The sequence below is a fragment of the Acartia tonsa genome, chromosome 8 (assembly GCF_053477335.1).
Source record: "Acartia tonsa isolate MP-2025a chromosome 8, ASM5347733v1, whole genome shotgun sequence".
NCBI lineage: Eukaryota > Metazoa > Arthropoda > Copepoda > Calanoida > Acartiidae > Acartia > Acartia tonsa.
Window position 1 is genome coordinate 6,450,420 of NC_137267.1, and position 13,731 is coordinate 6,464,150.

General features: G+C 33.1%; 1 protein-coding gene across 1 annotated transcript; it reads right to left on the reverse strand.

Annotated features, from left to right (window-relative positions):
* Positions 1-3,230: 3,230 nt before the first annotated feature.
* On the reverse strand, positions 3,231-11,915 carry LOC145325630 (xyloside xylosyltransferase 1-like). Its single transcript, XM_080168592.1, has 7 exons — positions 11,910-11,915; positions 11,473-11,561; positions 10,791-10,838; positions 8,854-8,959; positions 7,900-8,022; positions 6,393-6,431; positions 3,231-3,413 (listed from the first exon to the last, which is right to left on the reverse strand). Exons 1-7 carry the CDS (start codon positions 11,913-11,915, stop codon positions 3,231-3,233), a joined length of 594 nt encoding a protein of 197 aa, XP_080024718.1.
* Between the last annotated feature and the right edge of the window lie 1,816 nt (positions 11,916-13,731).

A 13,731-nucleotide genomic window follows, 5' to 3' on the forward strand; every position in this document is an offset into this window, starting at 1 on the left:
ACAAGAAAAAATAATTCTATAACTTTTTAGAAACTTTCCAAAAAAAGTAAAATTGCCTAAGTAAATAAAATGTCATCTAGCATTAAGGTAAAATAGTCATTTTTAAAATTGTGTTATATAAAAAGGATATATGTATAATGTTAAAATATAGTATATTGTGAAAAAATATAATATTTTATTACTGCGAGAAATATAGATGGAAAGCATTTTTGGCCTAAAAAAGCACAATTTGTGATTTAAAGAAAAAAAGTAATGTTTCTATCTATAAAGTCAATTTATGTTTAAATGTTAATGTTTATATTTCATAAAAACGAAAAAAAGCCAAATGTTGAAAAATTAAGTGTGATTTAACTTATTCCAGTCCAATTAATGTACGTGATGACCATTAGTGAGCATTCTTTATTTGTATACTTTATACAGAGCATTAGTGCCCGCTATCTGTCATCTTATTTTTTGTTTTTGCTTGTTCAATGCTAAGATTTTTATTTATATATAAAACAAAAAAAGAGATATTTTTATACTTTTTGAAGAAAAAAAATCGTTTTTGCAATCATAATAATCATATAAAAGAATTATTGGAAAAATTGTTATGATACCTTCACCAAAATTGTCAGATTATTAATAAGAATTGGTTAAAATTTTTATTATTTTTGCCTTCTACTTTCTATCCATATTCTATTTGTTTTTTTCTATTATTATAATACTTTAAATTCATTTTATTTTTAACATAAATATATCACAATGCAAAAAAATGTAATTCATTACAATTTTAAAAAGGCAGAATAATAAATGACAAAAAAATACACATACAATACTATTTATTGGGTGATTGTCAGAATTGAGAAATAAGTCTTTTTTTTCAATAACTTTAAAGGCCAATAGCACAGCTGGCCGTATACACAATCTTAATTCACATACAAAGCCAGCTCTTAGCTATGCCTTCATCTAATAAACCTAGACCGCACATTGAAAACGAACAGCTAAAGAAAATGCGCGTTTATTTTGGCAAAACTATACTGTTCATCAGAAGTTTGGTTTTTAGCAGTTTTTATAGTTATTTTAAAAAGACTTTTATTTCTGACTTCAACCTTTCATTGTTACTTAATGATAATAAAGAAATCTTAATTGTTTGGTTGATATAAATATCAATATGTTAAATTATAATAACAATACAAAACAATATTACATATTTAATTTTAATAAATCTATCTGAGTAAATTTAGTAGTTATTATTTTTTAAAAAGGGAAGTGTGTTTGTTTGTACAAAAAGATCTTACTAACTGCTGTACCGATATGGTTTTAGCTTTTGGGGGGCGTTATATAGGTCAAGGTAGGTAGGATACAGCAGTCCCCAAAGTTTTTCAATATTATTCGGTGGCTAAACAACTTTGGGGACAACAGTGTATTTTGATTGGTTTGTTCATTCTGTTGAGCGTTAAAACGTTTCAACCACCAGTTTGAATCTACAGAAGGGGTAATTTTGTGTATTATTATAAGAGATGTACATCAATTTATAGACCATTGTCTTATCCCTTTAGATCCCGGCGTTTTATAGTTTTATTATAGGGTAAAAGAGGTGTATTTTATAATTAAAAATCAAGTTTCTAGATACATGAAACATTTATTCAGTGACAGATTACGCCCAGTCTTACGAAGCAGTACATACAATAATACACCAGACTACTACTTAGTACATAATATATATAAAAAATCTAGTACTACCTAGTAAATCAACTAATAGTAAAACATTGGAGGATATCCAGCCTTGTTATTGGTTATAAAATGTACAGATTTTGGTACGTAAAAAAATCCTCCCTCGTAGTATTGCAGGAAATCGAATACAACAAAAAAACATAAATGGTTTTGTGTCTTGAAAGTTTAAAGGATTATTATTTTTCTGTTTGACAATTTATAAATATAAATTTATTATTTTTCATATATCTTCTATAATACATAGTAGAACGATATCTGTCTGTCTGTTTGTTTGTAGCGAAGGATCTCGCTAACCGCTGAACCGATCGGGTTCTCCTTTACAGGGTAGCTTCTCATAGGTCCTGGGAAGGTTTGTAACTATTTTGGGGGAGGATACCACCACCCTTCTAAGATAAATCGACCCTAGAAAAAAAATACCCACACCCTACCCCCCAAAAAATATCAAAATTTTGTGAAATTTGTGTCCCGGGAAGGTTTATAACTATTTTCTTGGGGGGTGGACACCCCCTAACCCCCCCCCCAAAAAAATGAAAAATACCCCCCTCAAATTTTTTTTTCTTTCTTTTTAAAACAAAAATTAAAATAGTGGGGTCGACTACCCCCCCCCCAAAAAAAAAAAATCCACCCCCATACCTAATTTAAAAAAAAAAAATTTTAAATCTAAAATTAGTTTGATCATACCTCTTGGAGCAAAAACCTTAGAGGCTAGGGGCGAATCCGCTAGTACATATTCAAAGTACCAATCGATATTTGAAATTGTCCCCCTCTAATTTGTTCAAGAAAAATTGACATAAGTAATATAAAACAAAAGAAAAAACTCAATATTTGCATTTTTTAAAAATTAAAATGTAGTTAAGGGTTCTATGCTCTACTTAGCACTTTGAGGGAAATCTTCATAAAATTTAATATCATATCATTTAATACTTATATTTGCGGGAACTTTTGTTAAATGAAAGCTTCCAATTTTTAACATTTACAAAACAGCCTGCTTAATTGCATCAAGATCCATGACAGATCTATATAGGAAATAAATGTCTATATATGGGCTCAAGTTTTCCAAACGATAAATGTTTAAAACCCATAGTGCTCCAATAATCCAAAATAAACTCTCATTGACCAGAAGGATATGACCCATTATTTTACTGCATGAAGAATAAATTCTTTTTTTTTATTTCATGTTGCTATTTGAATTATATTGAAGTATTGAATTTATATTCATAAAACAGAAAATTTAAATCTATAACATGGTAAATAAAAGAAAACTTATTTTTAAAATAATTTGATACTAGCGATACGTGCGTAATGTGGTCAGATATTGAACTAAAATCTAACAGTTAACAAAACATTTTAACCCTTTCAGGACGATAAATTGAAATAAAAAATATTAGGATCCTAAAATATTTCAAAGAAAGAGGAAATACTTTAATACTTTAAACAGGGATAGGACAATGGAAAAAAATAATTAATATTCCATCTAGCTAATAGCGGAATAATTTTAGAACGCCACCTCTCGTATATTAATAGCAGTGTGTCCATTTTGAGTCCCAACACCACGTGCTAAGCTTGAATAGATGATTATAATTTGGTAAATATTTATAGATGGCGTTGATATGCACAGCATAGTGTTGGATGTAGGGCTCCCCGAAACAGTTCAAATAAGTCAAGCTCTTCTTATGGGTCAACTCGGATACCGTGTACACCTAATATTTAATTCTGTATACTATAAAGGCAATAAGATGTTTATCCGTCTGTCTGTCTGTGTGTACCGAAGGATCTCGCTAACCGCTGAACCGATATGGTTCTTCTTTACAAATTAGCTCGTCAAAGGTCCTTGGATGGTTTATAACTATTAGAGGGGGAAGTTACTACCACTAATCAAAGAAAAATTTAACTTGGCCTTTCCCAAAAAATAAATGTTTTTTTTTATCTTTTCCTTTCAAAAATAGGATTAAAATTGTAGAGATTCAACTTCTTGTTTTAATCCAGTTGATATATTCGAAGAAATACTGGGAAGAAAACATTTTTGCTTTTAATTTATTTTGTTTTTATGTGATCACGAAACCTTATAGAAAAGCTCTTATTCTTTTTTTCCCATCTTTCTAAACTTATTGGTTGTCTATGATAATCTAAAAAAAGAGTGAAAAAAGTTTAGCCAACATATTTATATACCAGTAAAGATGATATTTTATTACTGCTCAGGCTTTAGGCTATTTTCAACGAACCAATTGATTGCGTTAAAGGAAATTTTCACCCTCTACAAGTTTAGATTTTGATTGGAGAGAACCACAACCTGAGTCTGCTCCAGGGGCGTCCAAGCTTTTTTATTTGGGGGGGAGGGTAAAATTTTTTATGGGGGGGGGGGGGGGTAATCACCCCATTACCCCCCCCCCCCATGGACGTCTATGGTCTTCTCAGCTAAGGGGTGAGCAAAAACAATGCGTACATTTTTAAAATTCAAATCCCAACTGACTTAAAACTTGACTTTCGAGTAAAATTTGGGCCATTTTACCACCTAGCTCCTAGATTATTTGTAGCACAGGAACCGTTCTTATATTTCAAAAAAAATATAGTTCATTGCGGTTATAACGGTATGCGTAACATTTTTCTACACAAGCCGCGCAATTTGAATTTTAAAAATGTACGCAGCTCTTTTTGCACATCCTATTCTCCAATATTTAATAATATACTAGCAAGTCAAGTTTTACGTCAGTTGGGACATTTTAACGCGTAGCTTCTTACCAATGCGTAGCACAGGAATCGTTTTCCAACAAATGGACTTAATAACGGTTCTAACGGTATGTCTACCTTTTTTCTACCATTAACACAAGCCGCGCAATTTGAATTTTAAAAATGTACTCATTTTTTTGCTCACCCTTTAGTAAATTAAACAAGGATGACAACATCCATAAGTAGCGAAGCACAAAAAATCGTCGATGGGAATACGTATAGGTAGATTTAAAAGGTTTTTACTAAAATCAAGAATAGATTTATTGAATAAAATAAACATGAAACCTTGTTTTATTTTGCATGATGACGATGGTCAAAGTAAATTATATTTAAGATGCTCATAACAATGGGAAAAATTATTTTGATACTGATATCCCATAAAAGTTTGAAAATTGCATCAAAATAAACAAAGATATGGGGAAATATGTAAAACATATAAAAATAGCCAAAAACCTGATAAAAGGCAGTCGGGCCGTCATGGTTGTTTTATTAACACGACAAAAAAATTAATTTTTAAATCCTTAACTTAAAAGATTTGGAAAATCGGACCATATACACTGAAGATATGGAAAAAAGTGTTAAAAATATAAAAATAGCCTAAAACCTGCCAAAAAGGCAGTCTGGCCGTCATGGTTATTTTGTTTAAAAGACGGGAAATTTAATTTTGATATCTATAACTGAAAAATTTTGAAAATCGGACTATAAACACTGAAGATATGGAGAAAAATGTTAAATACATAAAAAATAGCCTAAAACCTGCTAAAGAGGCAGTCTGGCCGTCAAGATTGTTTTCTTTAAAAGACGGGAAATTTGATTTTGATATCTATAACTGAAAAAATTTTGAAAATCGGATCATAAACACTGAAGATATGGAGAAAAATGTGAAAAATATAAAAATAGCCTAAAACCTGCTAAAAAGGCAGTCTGACCTTCATGGTTGTTCCTTTAAACGACGGGAAATTTAATTTAATATCTGTAACTGAAAAAATTTTAAAAATCGGACCATAAACACTGAAGATATGGAGAAAAATGTGAAGAATATAAAAATAGCCTAAAACCTGCTAAAAATCGGTCCGAACGCCAATGATGTTTTATAGTCAATTGTGCTCCTTAATGATGGGAATGTTGTCTAAAAATTTCAGCATTCTATCATTTATAGGAGCTGAGTAAATCCCATTTCCCCCATAGCGTTACGGACGGACTGACTGACGGACTGACTGACGGGCGGACGGACGGACAAAGTGAATTATAGAGTAGCTTCGCTACTAACAAAGTGAATTATAGAGTAGCTTCGCTACTAATAAATATGACTCACCATATAATTGTACTGACATGGCAGAATATAAACCTAAAATTTAAAATAAATTATATCAAAACAAATCTGATAATACAAATAAAATGATTATTTTATATATCCTTATAATAAGTAACAGGATGTGTGTTTGTCTATCTGTGTGTCTGAACCGATCGGGTTCTCCTTTACAGGGTATTTTCTCATAGGTCCCGGGATGGTTTATAACTATTTTGAGGAAGGGTACCACCACCCTCCAAGAGAAATCAACCCTAGAAAAAAAATAACCCCCCCCCAATTTTTTTTTTAATTTAAGAAAAAATCTAAACTGAAAAAATAGGTTTTGAGATTCAACTCCTCTTCCTCAAGTGCCCCTAGAGGCCTCTAGGGGCGTAACCGCTAGTGAGTATAATGGGATCAACGGAGAATCGAAAACGATTATAATAGCTAGATCATTGGTCGATTAAAATGTATACTGTCCTGCCATTGGTAGTTTATTCTGTGTAGTGGCCTACCTGGTCATTTTTTATAGCACTATAGCGACCTTCATAGTTATGGGATCACAGGAAAATCACATATGATTAAAGGCTATAGAAAAAAAGGAATAAAAAGGGGTTTTTGTCTGCTTATTTTCAAAATAATGAAATAAATCAATTCTTACCAAATCTGGACTGTCATAATTCAACAGAAAATATGCATCCTAAAATTTTAATAATTTTTAATAATAAAAGTATAGCTCCGTGACTGAAAATAATGATTATTAATAAAATAAACAAAATTTTGATTAATAAGCTTAGTTAATTTAAAAGATAAAGCCTTTTCAAGTCTGGCTTAATATCCGCTTGACAAGAACCGTTTCTATCTCATACTAAAAGTGAGAAATCATCGTGTCGTATAATAGACAATTATCCACGAATACTAAAATAAAATCATGAATCCCAGTTTTGTCAGCCCGGGCCTTCGCGGCCCCTGGTTTCCAACAAAGCTAGCCAATGTTAAAATTTTCATTTGACTACCTGCGGAAAGCTAAAAAACAAGGATGACAACATCCATAAAAGCGAAGCACTGAAACGGTAGGACAAACGGACATTAACACTTGTATAGTGTCAGAATTCAATAATCAGAATATAAATGTATAAATATCAAAGCAAAATTATAAGTAAAATTGTTGAAAAACAGCTTCATACAGAATAATTTTTATGGACATACTTACATTTTTATGACTTGGTTATAGAGTTGCTTCGCTTATAATATTGTACTTTGTTGTCCCAGGAATCAGTATACCAAAAATCAGATCAATCGGATTATTATATCACATAAAAAGTTGTTGTTAAAAAAAGTAAAAAAATCAACATGTTTAAAATGGACGTACGGACATTCTTGTTATGATTATAGAGTTTCTACGCTTTCTAAATCGTACCTAACTACTAAAGGAATCACCATGTAAAGTTTGAAATCGATAGGACAATTCTAACATGCCTAAATTAACGAAAAAAGCTATCCGTGACGGACGGACCGACCCTAATTATAGAAAAGCCTCGCTTTTAAAAACTATATTACATAGTAATATAGTTTCATATAAAATATGTATTTAGTTAGATTATTGAATATTTGTAAATGGTAAAGGGCTCGACATCCGCGAATAAGCCTCAAATTAAAACCCATTTGGATAAAAGAGTTTTTGTTATATTTGAGTCAGGTTTAGACTTGCAGTTCATTATTGAAATTGTTAAAAGGTTGATTTCCATTAGGCTTACATGCGGCTGACGCGCGGCTACCGAGCCCTGCTGTGCTTATAACTGACCTGACCTGTAAAATAGACCTTTATGTCAAGTGTACCTTTATGTCAAGTATACCTCTCCTCTATATTGAATTTACTTTTATGTCAAGTGTACCTTTATGTCAAGTGTAACTTTATGCTAAGTGTACCTTTATGTGAATTGTACCTTAATGTAAATTGTACCTTTATATCAAATTTACCATTATGGTAAATGTACCTTTATGTGAAACGGTATGTGAAGTGTACCTTTATGTCAAATGTATTTATGTCAAATTTAACATTATGTGAAGTTATTTTATGTCAAATGTTTTATGTGAAATGAATTTATGTCAAATGATATTATGTCAAATATTACTGATCCAGCTACCGAGCCCTGACTATAACTGACCTGATCAGCAAAAGTAGCATAATTATATTTAGCTTTGAGAGTGGCAAAATGTTCTGGTGAAAAGACTTCTGGTTGTCTTCTCATCTTGTCCAGGTCCATTAGAACTACTCCAGAATTTATATTCTACAAATTTTCCAGAGCTGGATCTTTAAATCATTTTAGTGGTGAGCCAGATCGGGTTGCGCTGAATTTCAGCCAATCACAGCGCGGCATTTCGTAAAATGTTGTGCTATCATTGGTGGAAAGTTAGCTCACCCCGATCTGGCTCACCACTATAATGATTTAAAGATCCAGCTCAGTATGGATTCGAAACCAATTTATATCAGATAGATTAGAACCTGTTTCTCAGTCATACCTAAAATGCATCGTATTACAGACAATTACGATTAATAAAGTAAAAAAAAATCATATATTAACACCAGGCCTTCAGTTTCTCAGGGCTAACAAATGGTTTTAATCTTAATAATATTTACTTTTCTTTCCGCGAAAAGCTGTCTATAACATTTTGCAATAAATATGCTAGTTTACTTGTTATCAGTGATTTTGATGAAAATTGATTAATACATGATGAAGCATATGAAAAACAAAAAAATATTTATGGTAGTTGAGCAACTCTATAATTCATACGCCGTCCGTCCAAGTATCCGTTAGTCCATCATTTTGATTTTAAAAGTTTTAAGGATTTTTTTTGCATAATTCTTGGAAGATGATTAAAGACCCTCCACAAGTCCTAAAAATGTCAGTATGTTCTTAAACAGAATTCTGTAATTACGAAGTTTTGCAACATAAGATTTACATAAGATTTTGTCAAAACTTACATATTCATATTTTGTATATTCAGTTCTGACACTTTACAAGAGTTAATGTTCGGTTGTCATACCATTTCAGAACTTTGCTTTTATGGACGTGTTGTCATCCTTGTATTATAATGACTTTATATGCGCATAATCTTACTTGAAAAGGACCTTTTGCTCCCATGGAATTCTCAGGATCTATATTTCTACGTAGTAGACACCTTCCTGCATTTAGAGACCAATCTTTGGCTACTGCAACTATTTCTCTAACAAAAAAAAGGTCATCTATAATACAAAGGAGAACGATGTCTGTATGTCTGTCTTTCTGTTTGTCTGTTTGTCTGTTTGTCTGTTTGTCTGTTTGTTTGTCTGTTTGTTTGTCTGTTTGTTTGTCTGTTTGTTTGTCTGTTTGTTTGTCTGTTTGTTTGTCTGTCTGTTTGTTTGTTTGTAGCGAAAGATCTCACTAACCGCTGAACCGATCTGGTTCTCCTTTATAGGATAGCTTCTCATAGGTCCCGGGAAGGTTTATAACTATTTTCTTGGGGGTTGGGACACCCTTAACCCCCCCAAAAAATGAAAAATACCCCACCAAAAAAAAAATCCTTTTTCTTTTTGAAACTAAAATAAAAATAGTGGGGTCGACTAACCCCCCCCCCACCCAAAAAAAAAAATCCCTCCCCCCAATTTTTTTTAAAAATTTTCTTTAAAATCTAATTAAAACACGAAAAATTAGTTTGATCAAACCTCTTGGGGCAAAGCCCCTAGAGGCTAGGGGCGAAGCCGCTAGTTATGTAAAAAAAACTGTGAAAATTAAGGAAGGGGTAGTTTTATGTTTGTCTCTTTGGGGTTGGTTAGGTTAGTTTATATTGGGTACTGGGTAGCCTTGTGTGGTGTTGATTAAAGAGAAGCTTTACTCCTCTTTATTAATATAAACAGACAGCTAAATAAGATTAAGGATTTACGGGCTAGCTGTCATGATATTGCAAGCTGCGGCTTGCAAATAAATATATGCAAAGCCAAAGGGAGCTAGTTGGTATTTGAATCTAGCATAGCTAGGTTCTCCCCCTGTAGCTGTAGGCTCGAGTCCCTAGGTGCGGACGCCACAGTTAATTTATAAATCCAACCCAGGATAATTATACATTTATCAGTTATATAATATTGCTTATTTTATCATTTGTGTCTTCAATAAAGTTGATCAACTAAAAAAATAAAGTGAAGTTATTTGATGGTAAAAATAGCGAGTCTTCTCTATAATTAGTTATTGTCTGCATGCTATACGTCCATAATACACTTGCAGGGATAGAGTACCGGAAATATATTCCTCGCAGGGGAATGGATTAGGCATAAAAAAAAGTACCCCTCCTTTATTTTCAATGCTCAACAGTAGTGTTGCGGAGCTGGAGCCCGGAGCCGTGGAGCCGCCATATTTTGCTGGAGCCGGAGCCGTATTTTTTGTTAAAGAACGGCTCCGGCTCCGGACTAGATAAAGAAAGAGATTTTTTATAAATTATAATTTGGTAACTCTATTTTGTCATGTGCAAATGCCCCTATTAAGTTTTTCAAATCCATTTTTATTAAAAATTCAACTTTTAAAAGCTTCACAAGTCAAAAATACACGTGGGAAAAAAATATGTCGAGTTTTTTTTCTTGATTTTAGGTCGGGGCCGAAGCCGGAGCCGGAGCTGGAGCCGCACCAAAATCAAACGGCTTCGCAACGCTGCTCAACAGGCATGTTGAAGGAAACCACTAGAAAACTTAACCTTGATAATTTATGAGCTTATCAAGTTGTGATTTTAAATTCAGGACTGCAGAAACAACAATATTAGATTAGAATAAAGATTTTTAAAATGATGCAATGCTAGCCAATAATTGGAAAAGATTTGGATGCAAGGAAAACATTCTCAATGTCCGGCCGGATACCGGATATTAAAGCTATCCAGATACCGTATATCTGGCTGATTTATAATGCCGTCAAATTACCGGATATCCGGCTGAATAACCGGATATGGAACGTTGGCCAGATACCAGATATCCGAACAAAAAAAGTATCCGGCCCAACCCTATAAAGAAATGTATGGATGCAAGGAAAATATTTACCTGTCGTTCATAAGATCAAAATATTCATAAAGCTTGCCTATATCAGTTCTGAAAAGTAAATTATGTCTAATTATCTATAATACAAAGTAGAATGATGTCTGTTTGTCTATCTGTTCGTTTGTATGTTTGTACCGAAGGATCTCGTTAACCGTTGAACCTATCGGGTTCTCCTTAACAGGGTAGCTTTTCATAGATCCTGGGAAGGTTTATAAATATTTTTTGAGAGGGTACCACCACCCTCCCAAGAGAAATCGCACCCAAAAAAAAACTTTTAAAAAAGTTGGTATTGGGATTTAACTCCCCTCTCCTCAAGTGCCTAGAGGCCTCAAGGGGCGAAGCCGCTAGTTGTTACATAAAGTAGTAAGGTTATTTTATTTATCCTCCAAGAATTCGTTATCCACTAAACCTATTAGAAAAACTTCCCAAAAGTCCGAAAAGTTTTAAGATATTTTATTTAGTCTTGGGTTTTTTTTGGCTTTATTCTAAAGCCTTTTTAAAAACTAAATCTTTAAGTGCTAGGTATATATACTGAAAATACTTTTATTTTATACAGTTCTGGCACTCTAAAAATGTTAATGTTCGTTTCTTTATGTTTCAGACCTTCCCTTTTATGGATGTTGTCATCCTTGTTATTAAACTAGAACATATTTACATCATATGTATGTTTATTTTCAATAATTACCTGAAGCTGAGATCAATATCCAGAATAATAATGTTCTGTATGAAGTGAGGGAAAGCTTTATGGAACACAAATTGAATGTAGAATAGATCCTAAACAGAAGAAAATCTTTGTATTGTACTTGGATTTCTTTGTCTCTCTCTCTCTCTTTCTCTTTCTCTCTCTTTCTCTTTCTCTTTCTCTCTCTCTCTCTCTCTCTCTCTCTCTCTTTCTCTCTCTCTCTCTCTTTCTCTCTCTCTCTTTCTCTCTCTCTCTCTCTCTCTCTCTCTCTCTCTCTCTCTCTCTAGAAATTTTTTAGTTCATACAAAAACTATCTTACCATTCTATATCTCGGAATACATTTAAACAACATTGGAACTGAACCATTGTCTAAATCATTACAAAAAGATTAAATGAATACATAATTAATCGTCCTATTCTTCATCTTACGTCATTAATACTTTCATGGTCTACTTTTTTTGCCAATTGGAAAATGTTGATATTTAAATGTATGGTTATTTGATATTTGCAGTTGTTTATGAATAAGAATATAAAAAAAGATTATAGAATAGATTAATCTAAGGATAATTTCTATACAAATATACGATACATGTTTTTTTATCCAGTGAAAATAAATCTCATTTTGAGCTTTATTACACAAAATATTTAACCCATTAGTGCCGAACCGGGTTTTAAAACCCGGTGCCAGAAAATGGAAAAAAAACCGGTTTCCGGCTTCATAATTGCATCATTCTCAGTATGAATCCCCCCTCTACTACCCTGGCTTTCATTTCCCCCTGGAGCAGGCAGTTTAGCTTACTTCCGTTTGCTGGTATAGATCAACAAAGTTTGAAAATCATGACAATTCAAAATACCCCATCTAACTTTTTTGTTTTTATAGTAAAGTCGCTGATTTTTTTCGTGAAATCTAATGTTTATTGACAAGTACATCTATATGTGAATTCGTTTTATTCAAATTATTATTTTTCATATGATTTTTTTATCGTTTTTTTACGCCCTATTATGACCCGGTTCGGCTTGGCCATACATACCCGAAAATTTTAAAACCCGGCTCGGTTTCGGTTTTTATTACCCGGTTTTAACTTTTCAACCAATAAAAATAACAATTAACGTCATTAGTAAGGGTTTGAGCCACCATAATAACCCTAGTAATCTCTATAGGTGTCACCCAATAGTTTTATGATCGTTTTCTGATATGTAACACCCAAATTTTATATGTTCTTTTTTTGTAGTGTGTGTCTTTTAAAACTTCGAGCAACGGGTTTTTTTACCCGAAAACGGCGGCACCTATAGCCGAAACACTAAATTTGAAATAAATCGCTTCGTATTATACTTGTAGCTCTTTAGATTACATGAGGTTGTGTAGTTTTCAATTACGGATCGTTTCAAAGTTCTAAAAAGTGTTCATCTCACTTTTGGCGTTCAAAAATTACATTTTTCGATTTTTGGTCAAAATAACCGGGTTTATACAGGTCAACCGGGTTTTAAAACTGGGGGAAAGCACCAAAAACGGGTGTTAATGCCTGGTTGGCATTTATGGCCAAGCCGAACCGGGTTTTTTTGCAACTTTCCTGTGCACGCCACTAGAGCAAAACAAAAAAATACGAATTCCGTTTTGACCATTATAAAGCTTCCCTGAAACTTACAGCTCGATCGGCCCATAAAAGTGGCGCTCGGCACTAATGGGTTAATTGCATGATGATATTAATAAATACATCAACATAAAATCACGAAACCTATTTTTTTAAATAAAATTTTTCTCAAAATTTTTTTCATTTTACCCCCCCCCCCCCCCCCCCCAATTTAAAATTTACCCCTACCCTTGGGGTCCCGTATGGCACCCCCAACCATTTAGGAGGGGGTATTTACCCCCCCCCCAAATAATTTTAGGGGGGTAAATACCCTCCCCAAAATAAAAAATCTCTAATAAAAAAAATTTTTGCGCGCTTCGCGCGCATTTTTATTACTATATATTTAACTAGCGGCTACGCTCCTAGAGGCCTCTAGTGGCACTTTAATTGTTGTTGTTTGTTAAAGTTAATTTTTTATGTACGATACCACCTTATTTGACGTTGAAGTCTCCCCTAAATTTAAATTTTTTTTGATTTTTTTGTCATTTCTCTTGGGAGGGTGGTGGTACCCTCCCCAAAAATAGTTATAAACCTTCTTGGGACTTATGAGAAGCTACCCTGTTAAGGAGAACCCGATCGGTTCAGCGGTTAGCGAGATCCTTCGGTACACACAGACAGACAGACAAACATC

What these genes read in the sequence shown, in the direction of transcription:
- LOC145325630 (XM_080168592.1), bottom strand. An exon ending in ATGCTACTTTTGCTGATCAG is followed by an intron (nt 6,432 to 7,899) that starts GTCAGTTATAGT and finishes TTAAAATTTTAG; the next exon opens with GATGCATATTTTCTGTTGAA. An exon ending in ATTATGACAGTCCAGATTTG is followed by an intron (nt 3,414 to 6,392) that starts GTAAGAATTGAT and finishes ATTAAATATTAG; the next exon opens with GTGTACACGGTATCCGAGTT.